The sequence below is a fragment of the Corella eumyota genome, chromosome 2, assembly GCF_963082875.1.
Source record: "Corella eumyota chromosome 2, kaCorEumy4.1, whole genome shotgun sequence".
Taxonomy (NCBI): Eukaryota; Metazoa; Chordata; class Ascidiacea; order Phlebobranchia; family Corellidae; genus Corella; species Corella eumyota.
The window spans coordinates 14,563,288-14,579,170 of record NC_137491.1 but is presented as its reverse complement, the minus strand read 5'-3'; the positions used below and the strand labels follow the sequence as shown (position 1 = coordinate 14,579,170).

At 29.2% G+C, this 15,883-nt stretch overlaps 1 protein-coding gene across 1 annotated transcript; it reads left to right on the top strand.

The window, feature by feature from the left end:
* The first annotated feature begins 5,759 nt into the window (after nucleotides 1-5,759).
* On the top strand, nucleotides 5,760-14,362 carry LOC145742694 (uncharacterized). Its single transcript, XM_082560472.1, has 12 exons — nucleotides 5,760-5,972; nucleotides 6,284-6,512; nucleotides 6,597-6,743; nucleotides 7,054-7,455; nucleotides 7,673-7,762; nucleotides 8,136-8,279; nucleotides 8,584-8,710; nucleotides 11,098-11,151; nucleotides 11,834-11,996; nucleotides 12,413-12,623; nucleotides 13,194-13,376; nucleotides 13,795-14,362. Exons 1-12 carry the CDS (start codon nucleotides 5,854-5,856, stop codon nucleotides 14,083-14,085), a joined length of 2,160 nt encoding a protein of 719 aa, XP_082416598.1. The 5' UTR covers nucleotides 5,760-5,853; the 3' UTR covers nucleotides 14,086-14,362.
* The last annotated feature ends 1,521 nt before the right edge of the window (nucleotides 14,363-15,883 follow it).

Here is a 15,883-nt window from a genome sequence, read left to right as displayed (position 1 = left end):
AGATATGTCGTAATTAAGTGCGTTGTTCTTTACAAAATATCAAAAATAAATTGGAGCGACATGCTAGGTAAGTTGTCAAAACCCCCGATTTGTGACGTCACTTATATAGCGTATTTTACGAAAATACAAAGTTTACACCTGTATTTAACCACTTTCTAATATTTTGTTCACTTTTTTGAAAATATGTCGTATAATTAAGTGCGTTGTTCTTTACAAAATATCAAAAATAAATTGGAGCGACATGATAGGTAAGTTGTCAAAACCCCCGATTTGTGACGTCACTTATATGGCGTATATTACGAAAATACAAAGTTTACACCTGTATTTGACCACTTTCTAATATTTTGTTTACTTTTTTAAAGATATGTCGTGGTTGGGTACGTTTTCCTCCACAAAATATAAAAAAAGAATTGGAGCAACATGATAGGTAAGTTGTCAAAACCCCCAATTTGTGACGTCACTTATATAGCGTATATTACGAAAATACAAAGTTTACACCTGTATTTGACCACTTTCTAATATTTTGTTCACTTTTTTAAAAGTATATCATGGTTGGGTACGTTGTCCTCCACAAAATATCAAAAATAAATTGGAGCGACATGATAGGTAAGTTGTCAAAACCCCCAATTTGTGACGTCACTTATATAGCGTATATTACGAAAATACAAAGTTTACACCTGTATTTGACCACTTTTTAATATTTTGTTCACTTTTTTGAAGATATGTTGTAGTTGGGTACGTTGTCCTCCACAAAATATCAAAAATGAATTGGAGCGACATGATAGGTAAGTTGTCAAAACCCCCAATTTGTGACGTCACTTATATAGCGTATATTACGAAAATACAAAGTTTACACTTGTATTTGACCACTTTCTAATATTTTGTTCCCTTTTTTAAAAATATGTCGTGGTTGGGTACGTTGTCCTTCACCAAATATAAAAAAAGAATTGGAGCGACATGCTAGGTAAGTTGTCAAAACTCCCGATTTGTGACGTCACTTACATAGCGTATATTACGAAAATACAAAGTTTACACCTGCATTTGACCACTTTCTAATATTTTGTTCACTTTTTTAAAGATATGTCGTAGTTGGGTACGTTGTCCTCCAAAAAATATCAAAAATAAATTGGAGCGACATGATAGGTAAGTTGTCAAAACCCCCAATTTGTGACGTCACTTATATAGCGTATATTACGAAAATACAAAGTTTACACCTGTATTTGACCACTTTCTAATATTTTGTTCACTTTTTTGAAAATATGTTGAAGTTGAGTACGTTGTCCTCCACAAAATATCAAAAATAAATTGGACCGACATGATAGGTAAGTTGTCAAAACCCTCAATTTCTGACGTCACTTAAATAGCGTATATTACAAAAATACAAAGTTTACACCTGTATTTTACCACTTTCTATTATTTTGTTCACTTTTTTAAAGATATGTCGTGGTTGGGTACGTTGTCCTCCACCAAATATAAAAAAAGAATTAGAGCGACATGCTAGGTAAGTTGTCAAAACCCCCGATTTGTGACGTCACTTATATAGCGTATATTACGAAAATACAAAGTTTACACCTGCATTTGACCACTTTCTAATATTTTGTTCACTTTTTTAAAGATATGTCGTAGTTGGGTACGTTGTCCTCCACAAAATATCAAAAATAAATTGGAACGACATGATAGGTAAGTTGTCAAAACCCCCAATTTGTGACGTCACTTATATAGCGTATATTACGAAAATACAAAGTTTACACTTGTATTTGACCACTTTCTAATATTTTGTTCACTTTTTTAAAAATATGTCGTGGTTGGGTACGTTGTCCTTCACCAAATATAAAAAAAGAATTGGAGCGACATGCTAGGTAAGTTGTCAAAACCCCCGATTTGTGACGTCACTTATATAGCGTATATTACGAAAATACAAAGTTTACACCTGCATTTGACCACTTTTTAATGTTTTGTTCACTTTTTTTAAGATATGTCGTGGTTGGGTACGTTGTTCTCCACCAAATATAAAAAATAAATTGGAGCGACATGATAGGTTAGTTGTAAAAACCCCAATTTGTGACGTCACTTATATAGCGTATATTACGAAAATACAAAGTTTACACCTGTATTTGACCACTTTCTAATATTTTGTTCACTTTTTTAAAAATATGTCGTGGTTGGGTACGTTGTCCTTCACCAAATATAAAAAAAGAATTGGAGCGACATGCTAGGTAAGTTGTCAAAACCCCCGATTTGTGACGTCACTTATATAGCGTATATTACGAAAATACAAAGTTTACACCTGCATTTGACCACTTTCTAATATTTTGTTCACTTTTTTAAAGATATGTCGTAGTTGGGTACGTTGTCCTCCACAAAATATCAAAAATAAATTGGAGCGACATGATAGGTAAGTTGTCAAAACCCCTAATTTGTGACGTCACTTATATAGTGTATATTACGAAAATACAAAGTTTACACCTGTATTTGACCACTTTTTAATATTTTGTTCACTTTTTTAAAAATATGTCGTAATTAAGTGCTTTGTTCTTTACAAAATATCAAAAATAAATTGGAGCGACATGCTAGGTAAGTTGTCAAAACCCCCGATTTTTGACGTCACTTATATGGCGTATATTACGAAAATACAAAGTTTACACCTGTATTTAACCACTTTCTAATATTTTGTTCACTTTTTTGAAAATATGTCGTATAATTAAGTGCGTTGTTCTTTACAAAATATCAAAAATAAATTGGAGCGACATGATAGGTAAGTTGTCAAAACCCCCGATTTGTGACGTCACTTATATAGCGTATATTACGAAAATACAAAGTTTACACCTGTATTTGACCACTTTCTAATATTTTGTTCACTTTTTTAAAAATATGTCGTGGTCGGGTACGTTTTCCTCCACAAAATATAAAAAAAGAATTGGAGCGACATGCTAGGTAAGTTGTCAAAACCCCCGATTTGTGACGTCACTTATATAGCGTATATTACGAAAATACAAAGTTTACACCTGTATTTGACCACTTTCTAATATTTAGTTCACTTTTTTAAAGGTATGTCATGGTTGGGTACGTTTTCCTCCACAAAATATCAAAAATAAATTGGAGCGACATGATAGGTAAGTTGTCAAAACCCCCGATTTGTGACGTCACTTATATAGCGTATATTACGAAAATACAAAGTTTACACCGGTATTTGACCACTTTCTAATATTTTGTTTACTATTTTGAAGATATGTCGTAATTAAGTGCGTTGTTATTTACAAAATATCAAAAATAAATTGGAGCGACATGATAGGTAAGTTGTCAAAATCCCCGATTTGTGACGTCACTTCTATAGCGTATATTACAAAAATACAAAGTTTACACCTGTATTTGACCACTTTTTAATATTTTGTTCACTTTTTTGAAGATATGTTGTAGTTGGGTACGTTGTCCTCCACAAAATATCAAAAATAAATTGGAGCGACATGATAGGTAAGTTGTCAAAACCCACGATTTGTGACGTCACTTCTATAGCGTATATTACAAAAATACAAAGTTTACACCTGTATTTGACCACTTTCTAATATTTTGTTCACTTTTTTGAAGATATCTTGTGGTTGGGTACGTTGTTCCTTACAAAATATCAAAATTAAATTGGAGCGACATGATAGGTAAGTTGTCAAAACCCCCGATTTGTGACGTCACTTATATAGCGTATATTACGAAAATACAAAGTTTACACCTGTATTTGACCCCTTTCTAATATTTTGTTCACTTTTTTGAAGATATGTCGTGGTTGGGTACGTTGTCCTCCACAAAATATAAAAAAATAATTGGAGCGACATGCTAAGTAAGTTGTCAAAACCCCCGATTTGTGACGTCACTTCTATAGCGTATATTACAAGAATACAAAGTTTACACTTGTATTTGACCACTTTCTATTATTTTGTTCACTTTTTTAAATGTATGTTGTGGTTGGGTACGTTGTCCTTCACCAAATATAAAAAAGATTTGGAGCGACATAATAGGTAAGTTGTCAAAACCCCCGATTTGTGACGTCAGTAAAAACACGTATTTAAGTTTAGTACAAAAGTTTACTCCTGTTTTTAACAGTTTTTTAATGTTTTGTTTAATATTATTTTATGTTTAAACTGTTAAGTACCTTGTTAACTTATTATACATTAGGTTTAATTTCATTTTGTTTTATTTAAAGGGGCTATTTTACCCCGTTCTTTTTTGTATTGTACGATCAAAAAATATTTGGAATCATTATTTTTTATAATTATCCGCCCAAGCAAAATTCTCTGCTACTCTCTGCCAGCTCTCTGGCAGAAAGGTGGTGGTAACATAAGTTGCAGAGAATTTTACCTACTCACCTAAGCGAATAATTATTAAAACAGTGATTCCAAATATTTTTATTCTAAAAAATACCTAAAATAAAAAAAAATTCCAAATAAATAGTTTAAAGTCTAACACTATACTAATAATATTTAGGTTTTAAACACTTTGGCATAAAAAAAATCACAAAACTTTGTAAAGTCCTCAAACACAGGTGTCAAAATTGCAATTTCGTAAAATAATCGTCGTTGGTGATGTCATAAACTTGGAGGTTTAACAACTTTCCGAGTGTGATTCTTTGATTACTAACATTTTTACAATAATGTCAATAAAAAAAGAAGTGGGCAAAGTATTAAAATGTAACAGGTAGAAAAATATGAATAACGAAAAATTGGAGTCACAAATTTTAGCAGTTTACCGTTTTTGTGCACCTATTTATTTTACATATTTTATGAAAACAACACAGAATAAAGGCAAATTATACCAATTACATTAACAATTTCTTTATCTTTTTTTTTGGCATGTTAAAATATTATCCATTTATTAGTATTGGCAACTTTTGCTGTTTACTAAAAATAACTGCAAAAGGTTTTTCTTCAACCACTTTTCATTATTTCACGATATCTTACAGTTTAGTTAGTGTTGACTTGGGTAGCACAGTTTTTTAACCGACAAATTGTTTTAAATTAATGCCAAGCGTAGATTTTTTAAAAGTATGTAAATTAGTTTTGGCAAAGCGTTGGGTTAAAGTCAAACATTTGTTGGAATAATTTGCTTACTGTTTGAACTTGTTTGACTGTTCTGTTGGCTGTTCCAATTTACAGATTTAGCCCATGTGGTGTATGTTAATTTTACGTTGCTCATCACACGCGTCTATTTTGATTTGTCTCTGAAAAATTTTAATGAAAAAAAATATTTTGAAATCATTTAGCAGGTTAATTATTAGAGAATATCATTAGGCAGTGAGGGCCTTAGTATTATATATTTAAATTTTTTCCCATATCACATATTGACTTACCAGCTTGGTCATAGTGAAATCGGCAGCGTGAGGTCATGGGTTTAATCCCCACAGCTCTCATGCTGTGGCACCCTTGAGTAAGGCGCTATAAACAGTATGAACTCCTGCTGAACCAGCACTTGAATAGCAGCATAATTATCGGGCAATTATAATCTATAATATCCCAAACTGTCACAGGCAACTCGAGACTGGGTCGGGTAATTGATGTTGATCTATGTTTAAGTCGCGCATTCGACTTTTCCACATCGAGGATAAAAAAAAATATTGACCGTATGGATGATATTATTTTACTCCAGAGCTTTAGGGCTGCCTTAAATATAAAACTGAACTTATGACAAAGCAAGACTTCATTTTAGCTTTTTTAATCTGTTTTAAAATAAATTTAATTTTTATCTTGAAATTTTTTTAAAAGAATAAAGAAATTATGATGTTTATTTTAAAATTACTTATAAACAAGTTGTTGTAAATCAATCCAAAGTTCTCTGCAATTACATCATTTCCAAAAAAAACAAGAAAGTATGAGTAGTAGTGAAGATATTTCGCCAACCAGAAATCGGATTTCGAAAATGCAGCGAGATCGTTCTAGATCAAGCTCAAGATTAAAGTGGAACAATGTTTCTCAAGACAATGGCCCTGTGTAAGTTTGTTTCCTTTTTGGCTGTAGATCAATTTTGTTTGTTATATGCTGTAATTTAAACACTAAAACTTAACACTTTAGTGGATCACCTATAAGTTCGGTGATAGTTTTGTCATAGTAAATATTTTTAAAATATTCAAATGGCCAACATATTGTTTAATTGCACATATTTTGTCAATTTCAAAAAACAATTACAATGTGACAATTTAAAATCCAAGCAAGGTTGTTTAACTAATTAGAATAAAAACGGTCGTTTCGCATAAGTACCTTTATATATATCTTATTCAAAGATGTGAAAAATTTCTTATTAGACAAACTCCAAGTCTAAAGGTGAGAGATTATGATCCCGGCTATGCACTGAGAAAAATTGCATTGTTGTACGAGAAAAACCAAAACGAAGAAGTTGCAAATTTAATCAACGAAGTTTCAAATTCAACTCTTAACAAAATTTATTCAGATTTTCCAATTGACATATTTATTGATGGCATTCCTCACACATTGTGCATTGTCAACTCACTGTATTCTAGAATATTTTTGGAGGTAAAAGTAAACCAAAACTTTATAAAATTGAAATTAAAACTATTCTTTAGTATTGTTAAGTTAATACCAAAAAAATATTTTTAGCGCCCAAAAAACTTTCCAATTGCTACTCTACCTTTTGGAGGGCTAGCAATGCAAATAGTAAAATTATATGCCCGAAGTTTATCTACGGATTTACCAAAAATTAAGGATTGGGATATACAAAAAGGCCAATGTAAAAACATTTTGAAGGTACTTTTCATTTTTGCAATTTTGTCTTTTTTCGTTAAATATATAAGTAACTGTTAATAACAACATTAATTTAAAATAAAATATGTTTATGTATAACAAATTTTTGGTGTGTAAACTGGGTTTTATACTTACTTGAAGTATTAAATGATAGTTAAATTTGAAATATTCTTATTAACTGTTATACACACAATAACCCATATTTCAAAACTGCAGAAATAGAAAGTTAAATTATTATGAAATTTTGTAGAAAACTTATAAGACTTTTTATACAATAACATCAATTAAAATTAAATTGTTTTTTTTTCTTCAGATAATAGGGTATGTTGATGGAATTGGTATTCTAAAGATGCTTCGACATCGACGAAGATGTTTAAACCGTGCACTAGAGGGCTTAGGAGAACATGGAATCATTGAAGTGGAAACATCCCCAATTGGAGAAGAAATTGTTAAGACCGAACTGATGTCTCTTCCTATTTCTCTTCGTATCGAATTAGAGCGCATGATTACAAACTGTAAGCTTTCGATTCAAAAACTACATCGCACTGCAAGAGCGTTGTCAGATTGTGATTTTGAAACTTCCCCGTCTTCCCCAGTCAGTCGACTATTTTCTTTGGACTCAAATAAAAGCCCGGATAAAAACGGTCTTGTAATGGAACAGCACTCACAATGTAACCACCAGAGAGTCATGCAATACACCTCATCAGATATCCAGGTTTTAAATATTTCTATATATACAATCTATCAAAGAATTTTAACTTTTTTTTTTTTTTTATCAAAAAGAATTTTAAATTTTTTATATAAATTTATTTTCACCACTGTAAAACTATCTTGTGAGCATTAAAATAAAACATTAAAACTTCCCCAACGATTGTAATATGACAGTTGGTCAATAATGTAGGTATACAATTTTTACAAAGGTTATGTTTTAGGATCGGTTATATAAGAATAAAGCGATTTTAAACATAATTGAACCTACAATGAATTATGCCCAACTACCAAGACTGGTTTCAATTTTACAAGTGAGTAGAGTTAAAAAAGTTGAAGTAAAAAACTTTTTTTTTTTAGAAATATAAATTTATATTCTTAGATTTAAATTTTAAAAAATTACAAAAAAATGTTTTCGTTTTTATTTTTAACCTATTGTTAGTTGACTTTGGCGGTTTAAAATTTTATTAAGTATATATATACAACTGTTTTATAGTTAATTGCTTTTTAATATGCTGATCAGTTTTTGACTTGACAAATGTTTAACCTGTTGGCCTACTTAAGGCCACTACAGCATGTAAGCAGTGAGAATCGAAATCAGAACCTCATGTAGTAAAGCCAAGTTCTAACCACTATTCCACCATTTGGATGTATGATGAAAACTTATCATTTTAATCTTACCTTTAGGATCGAATCGAGCGGGACAAGGATCTTTTATTAACATTTTCCCAACTTCGAAAGGAGATTATTTCAGTTCCTGTTGATGCAAAATTGGCCCCTTCTCTAAATCACTATTCTGTAGCATTTGATTCCGTAATTAATATCTTAAGGGTAAATATTGTATTTAAAAGAAATTTTTAAATAAATATTAGAAATGTGTACTTTTAGCTTTTAAATATTTCATGTATTATGGAGCTTATTTAATAATAAATTTCAAATTTAAAGGCCTTCATGATACAAAAAAACTGCTGCTTGTACTGCAAATTTGGACAAACTTTTGTTGCAGCATATTACTAGAAGCAATTTTATTAACTGACTAATTAAGTGAAAATGCAGCCTGAAAATTGGGCATTTAACAAGCAATATTAATTATATAACACATATAATTTACCCATAAAAATGTTTTAAATATTAGGAGTTTGTTGCTGATGATACTGGCACACCGGAAACTTTTTCTACTGGAGATTTGAGAAGTGATTCTGAGTCAAATATAAGTCCGAACAAATCAAAAAATTCCTCCCAGGCTTCCCCAAGCCACAATGGTTTGTTATTTATTTTTAATTTATGGTATTAATCTTGTTGAATTACAGAAGTCATTTTTTTATTGTTGTAGACGGGGCAATTTTTTTTTAACTATTATACTATACAAAATGTAGGAAATTATAAATGTGATGTTGTAATTTTTAAGATCGAAATTTTTAGTTTGGCAAAACCAATTGATGTTAATGTCTTGTTCTAGTTTTTTGTGTCACTATGTAACTTAGTTGCAATAAAGTTACTTTTTTATAAGTCAAGGTTGATAAAGTTAAACTGTATTAAAAAGGCAAACAATTTTATATTGGTATGGTGTTATAGATAAAGTAGAACAGTTTATTTTAGTAAGTTTTGCTTAAAATGCCACATAAAAAATTAAATTAAACTTAAAACCGCTCGTAACGGCAAAAATTCCTTAAAATTTTATGGAGTTTTTTGCACAAAAGAAGTGGTTTTGTTTTCCATCTGATAAAGGCAATTAAGTGAGTAATTCTTCGATCGAGTCATTAAGTCAACAGCTAAACATACACTTTTAATATGATTCAAGTGGAATTGACGTCACTTGAAAATATTCTAATAAACCATTTTTCATTTTTTAGAAATGAATTAAATTTTTAATTATGTTTTTAAGTGATTTTTTTAATAGGGCTAACTATATATTACACTTAGAAGTTATTACAAATTTTCTACAGTAATTCAGTATTTTGTATTGTAGGTATATATATAAATTACATTTTTAAAGATTTTTTGTCATAAAATATTAAGTTTTAAAAAATATTTATAAAAAATTAATAAATTTAAATGTTAAATTTTTTGTTTTTGCTTTATTTAAGTTTGTATATCAATAATAATCTTTTGTTTATTTTTTTATTAATCAGTTAATTAAAATTAATTAAATTCCAATTAAAATTCCTAATAGCGCGGCTTTTTTAAAACAGTTATTGTTATACTTTTGTTGAAAGGTCAAATAAAACTATTCATTTCAATTGTTGGTTATAGTAATAAGATTACATCTACTTTTTTACAAGATATTCCATAACAAAAAGAAATTGTTAAAATAGTTGAAATTTAATCTAAAGGCTTTTGTATTTTGTTGTTTTAATGGAGTTAAATTGGTTGCCTGAAATGTGGTTTCGGTTATTACGACGCTAGTTTTTGTAAAGGCAATCTGTTGTTTAATTTAATTGTGTTATAAATATAATAAGTGTTTTGTTTTTTTTCTACATTTAAACTTTAATAATTAAGATTGCGTAAATTGTTTTGTTAAAATACAAAACAAACTTGAATAAATAAAAAGCTATATAAACCAAAAATTAACTTTAAGAAAAAAAAAAACTATTAACTTTAATTTTCATAAATTTATTTATACGCCTAACCATTAAACATTAAGAAAAAAGCTTTTAAAAATATTCCTATATTTTAATAAATAAAATTTAACCCAGGTTTGAATTTCGCATTAAGTTATTGTTGTCTTTTAGATACTACTAATACAACATTTCATCTGTTAATCAAAACAAATCCAGATTGTAACTATTTACTTAAATCTTAATGGGCCTATCATAAGATAGGAATTTTTGTCTATTGTTGTTAAATATAACTTTGATGTTTTTTATGTGATTTTAGAGTTTGTTATTATAACAGCCCTAGTAATAATTTTTCTCAAATTGTTATTCTCATCTCATATGACGTGATGGGATTATTAGAAATTAACTTTATTATTACAGTTAATAAACAAAGTTATTTGTTAAATCACCAATAGATTTGTTTAACTGTTTGCTTTAAGGAATATGGTATAAAGAAACTTTTGTTTTTTGGAACTGACTACGTCATTTAGTGTGCAAATAAAATTTGATGTGTCTTGGCATGATAGAGACTACAATAAACTATGGTTAATACATTTAAACTCAGAATCATTTTTGTGGCATTAATTATATATATTTTTCCAATGTTACTTGCTATAACCACTGTTACCATCACATTCTGACAGATATTATTGCTATTTCTGTTTAATAGAAGTAATGTCATAATAGAAGCAGTGGTAATAGTGGATCATGCATTTTGGATGTGTTTTTTTAGTTTTCCTTTCCATTATCACATATAAGTAAAAAGAAATATTACGTTTTTGTTGCTATACAGTAATAAACTTTTATTATGTGTTTATTACACTACCATTGTTGAATTTGTAAAGAATTGCGTGATATACATGGGTATAATTATGAAGTTTATATTTTTATAGAACATGTTATTATATCTTATTCACAAAAAAGTGTGTTTTACATGTATTCATTCTTAATAACATATATTTTAAAGTATTGTTATATTGAATACATGTTTTATTTTCTAATGTTTTTTAAATAAAAAGTAAATTGTACAAGATTTTTTAATGTTTTTTTAGGATCTTCTGATGGTTTGGATCACAGTTTAAACTCAAGCTTTGAATTATCATTGGGTAACTATGTTTATTTTTTTTAATACTTATTTTGACACATATATACTAATTACCAACCTTTTTTTGAGAAAATAAATTGTTGTGTTATTTATTATATACTCCAATTTTTTTACAAGCTTATTCATATTCTATAGGATCAGCCCTAGTTATTAATTACACTATTCGATTGCCTGCTCTTTGGGCTGCATTTTAGTTTTTGTAATATAGTAACAACACTTGCAAATAATATATATGCTTGTAATAATTATACAAAAAACATATGTATACATAAGTATGTATAAACTATAATTATATATATATATTATTCCACACAAAATATATTATACATTGCATACTAAATTAAATGTATATGCATTAAGTTGTATATAACACATAATAAAAAAAATTACTGAGTTGGTTAAATTTTGTAATTGTGTTAATATATAATATTGTGAAATGTTTGTCTGTTAACGCATAACCTATTAAACTTTGTTGTGTTAAATTGCTTGGGTAATAAATCTTGAACTCTATTTTTACGATAACCAAATGTTAATTTTATGTTAAGCTAATAGAACAATCTTTGTTTAAAATATCATTGCCTTAATTTTTTTTTAGTTGCATTTATTAATACTAAAATCTTGAAAATAAATTAACGAATTTAGTATTATTGGTTGAATTTCATCAAAATCTTTTAAATTTGTAGAATCACCGACAAAATCGCTTAAACCATTAAAAAGTAATAATTTATCCTCACTGGGTGAAGTTGCTGGTTTACGAAAAGAGAGTGATCGACTAAGACATGAACTTCACAAAACTCAAAAGCTTGTTGAAAAATTAAAAACAAGAGAAAAGGAGTTAGTTGGAAGGTCAGTATTTTCAAATAATTTAAAAAAATTTTTGTAGTTAGTTATTTTTGATGTGGAAAGTGCAATTTACAACCTAAACTTGGAGTAACATACAAAATAACCCCGTCTCAAGTTGACTTGCAGTTTAGGATGTTATCATTTAGAATTGCTTTATAATTAGCCTTCTGATTAAATCTTGTCAGTGTAGGAGTTTATAACATTTTAAAGCACCTTAATCAAGAGCACTACAGCATAAAAGCAGTGGAAATTTGATACCTCCTGCATTATTATTAGCTTTTTTTTTGTTGGTTAAAAATAATCCAAAATTTATAATTTTTGCTAGGCAAAATTTTTTTTTCATAGGTTGTGGTAATTACTGTTATTCCTTATTGCAATTTTTTTCACAAAAACTGTTCTATTTTCTGTGTTTATGACAGGCTATCAAGACAAGCACAACGCTCATTTGATGGAGGAAGTGGGGCATTTGAAGACCTGAGCACTGGACAAATAAGGCCGAGTGAATTAGCGAAAAACTTTCAAAATTTGTACAGTGATGGAAGGTTGCAAGCACTCGATGCATTAAAAGACACCTGGGGTGGCCCAGAACACGAGATTGTTAAAGCTAAATTACTCTTTACTGTAACAGTGGTAAGTCTTGTAAGGTTTTCCCTGTAAATTTTATTAACCAGAAGCATCATGACTTGCTTATTCCATTTTTCTTGGTTAAAGAATAAAAAAATAAAAATAGTTATGTAAAATATCAGTATCCCCGACCCCATCTTGCTTCATTTTATTTGCTCTTTTTTAATGCCTGTATCAACTACATGTTATAGCTTTTTTTTTACATTTATTTATCTTCGATGTGGGAAAGTCGACTGCACAGTCTGCACATAGAGCAACATCAATAACACAGACTTAGTCTCAAGTTGCCATTGGCAGTTTGAAATATTATAAAATGCTCGAACTTATTAGCTGCTGATTAAGTGTTGGCTTAGCAAGAGTTTATACTGTTTATAGCCCCTAACTCGATGGGGTCCCGGGTTTAATTCCACTGCTCTTATGCACTACAACATACAGTGGGGATTGAACCCAGGACCTTATGTAGTGAAGCCAAATGTTCTGACCACTACACCCTGCTGCTGGTCAGCCTTATTAATAGTAATAAAACAATTGTGCAACATCCAATTATTTACAATATAACAAATTTTAAAATTTCAGCTTAGTTTTCGGTCTGCAACCGACACCTTGGATTCAATACAACACCAACTTCATGATCTTATGTGTGCATCTTGCATTGCTATACAATCCAACCAAGAGAATGTTGTACATGAGATGAAGAGAACTTTTGATGCTTACTTAAGGCGAACTGCAAGTAGTTATGATCTGAGCCAAAATATTAAGGTAATTACCATGGCTTTATTTTAATTGGTGTTTTTAGAAAAATCATTTTAATATTATTTTTAATGTTTAAAGGCTGACTTTACAGTCCAATCTTAAATTAACATTTGTTATTCCTACCCTAATAATATTTCTATTGCCTAAGACGAAAGTCATTGGTTGGTATTTGGCTTCACAGGAGTACTGCTTAAAGCATGCTTTCCAAGAAAGCTGTGATTGTGACATGGAACTAGTGGGAATCAAACTCCGGACCTCATGTTGTAAAGTCAAATGTTTTAACTACTTCACCATCTTCCTATTTACTAATAATTTACAGTTAACTTTTATACCATCTGTTTAACTGTAAAAATCATTATAAATGTAATATTTTTTTAAAACTTGATTACGATTTTATAACTTACAATTATTGCTGACATTTTAGGATGTGTTTTATCAAGTATGCCAAGCGCTGGATAATCAACCCAAACTAGCACAGTCTCAAGCCCTCCAAATGTACATCAAGGAATGTGTAAGTCTTTCATGGGCCATTGCTGTCCAAACCCCAGCTTTATTTTTGGAATACGATGCTAGCATATTTGATTCTGACAAACACGAACGTTTTCATACATCGGACAGGGCTTCTAACCAAATTGTGTCATATTTATGGCCATCTTTGTTAGAAAAACAGTCAGGAAAATGTGTTGCAAAAGGAATTGTGATTACAGGGGTATAAGTTCTTTGTTTACCCTGTTTTTTTATTCTATAACATATCATGTTCATTTTTAAATAATAAATTTTATAAATCTTATTCTCACAATACAGTATTGTAAAAACGCTTTTATTGTATTTTTGAATTGACACTTATTTATTTTAAATTTAAATGTTTTTAAAGCTTGATTTATGATTAATGTTATAACCCTTTATTGGTAATTTAGTAATGGTACTATTATTTAATGCTATTTTTAACAATAATACATTTAACTTAGTATATTTGTAACAAATTGACTTATTTTTGCTGACAAAAAAAAACTAAATAAAGATTTTTTTAAAATATTATATATTAATTTTAAAAGTACCGTTTAATGACAAAGTTTCTTAATTTTGCATTGCCAAATCTTAGTTCCTTAAATATTTTCATATAGCCTTGTACATTTCATCAAAAAAAAAATTGTTAATATATTTGTTTTCTCATGTAATATATAACTGTTCGAATCTTACTGTTACATTTTTGATCAAAACATTATATTTTTTTATCTAAAATTTAATATTATTTTTTTTTACTTGTTAATTAATCACTGTTAATTACAATTTGGTAAAATTACTGTTGTTTTTAAAATATTCACTGTGTTTTTTGTTAAACGATCTAATTTTAACTTCTTACTTTTTTAAACGTTCAAATTTTGTATTGTAATATTTTTTTATTATGGGTACTGACATCCTCGAAAACCATTTTACCTTATGGGTGTTTAACTGATAACAATTTGTCCGAAACAACATTTAAGCGACAATAAGACATTTTTAATTAACCCCTATCCCCCTTATCGTAACTCCTAAAAAAATTTCATTCCAAATTATTAAAATTTGTTAGTTTAAAATTATTTTTTTACGTCCATTTAGTAAAATGATTTTTGAAAACAAAAGTTGAATACCCTTAATTATAGTTCAAAATATTATTATCTAATTGTAGTAACTTTAATACCCATAACTATTTTAACAATTTTATTTTTCTAATGAAAGTAATCTTATCACTGTTAATTAAATAGATCACTGTATTTTTTGTATTTTTGCACTGCTTTAGAATGTAGCTTTAATAATTTCCATACGACTTTACTTATTAAAAACATTTTTTAGAAAAAAAATTGGTGTTGTTTTTTGGGGTCATCTAAGAAAAACAGAAGAATTTTTGTGGTTGCAGTTACTGGTAATTTATTCTAGTCCGATTTAAATTTGTTGTTAACTTTGTTTATTATCAGACAGAATTTTTTTTTAAATGTGGATTACTTGTTTAATTATTTATCGGTTGCACGTTTTCTCAATCAGAAGTTTAGTTCTACCGTTTTGTCCTCGTTAAATCAGTTGTTAAAAACATACTACTTCTATGACCTTTTGCTCCCTTTATGTACTAGAAAAAGTATTTTATCTTAAAGTGATGTTATCGTTGGATGACATTGCACGAAAGGTTTTCACATTTCTAAAACTAATTTTTATTTTTGTATATATCTTTATCCTCGATTTGGGAAAGTCGAATGCGCGACTTAAACATAAAGTAACATAAGTTACTCCGACCCAATCTCGAATTGCCTGTGGCAGTTTTGGATATTATAGATTATAATTGCTTGATAATTATACTGCTGATTAAGTGTTGGCTCAGCAGGAGTTCGTACCGTTTATAGCGCCTTACTCAAGGGCGCTACAGCATGAGATCAGTGGGGATTGAACCCACGACCTCATGTGTGGTGTAGCAAGTGTTCTTACCACTACACCACGCTGCCGGTGAAAAAAAAATAATTGGCCACTCTTCACGAATGAGA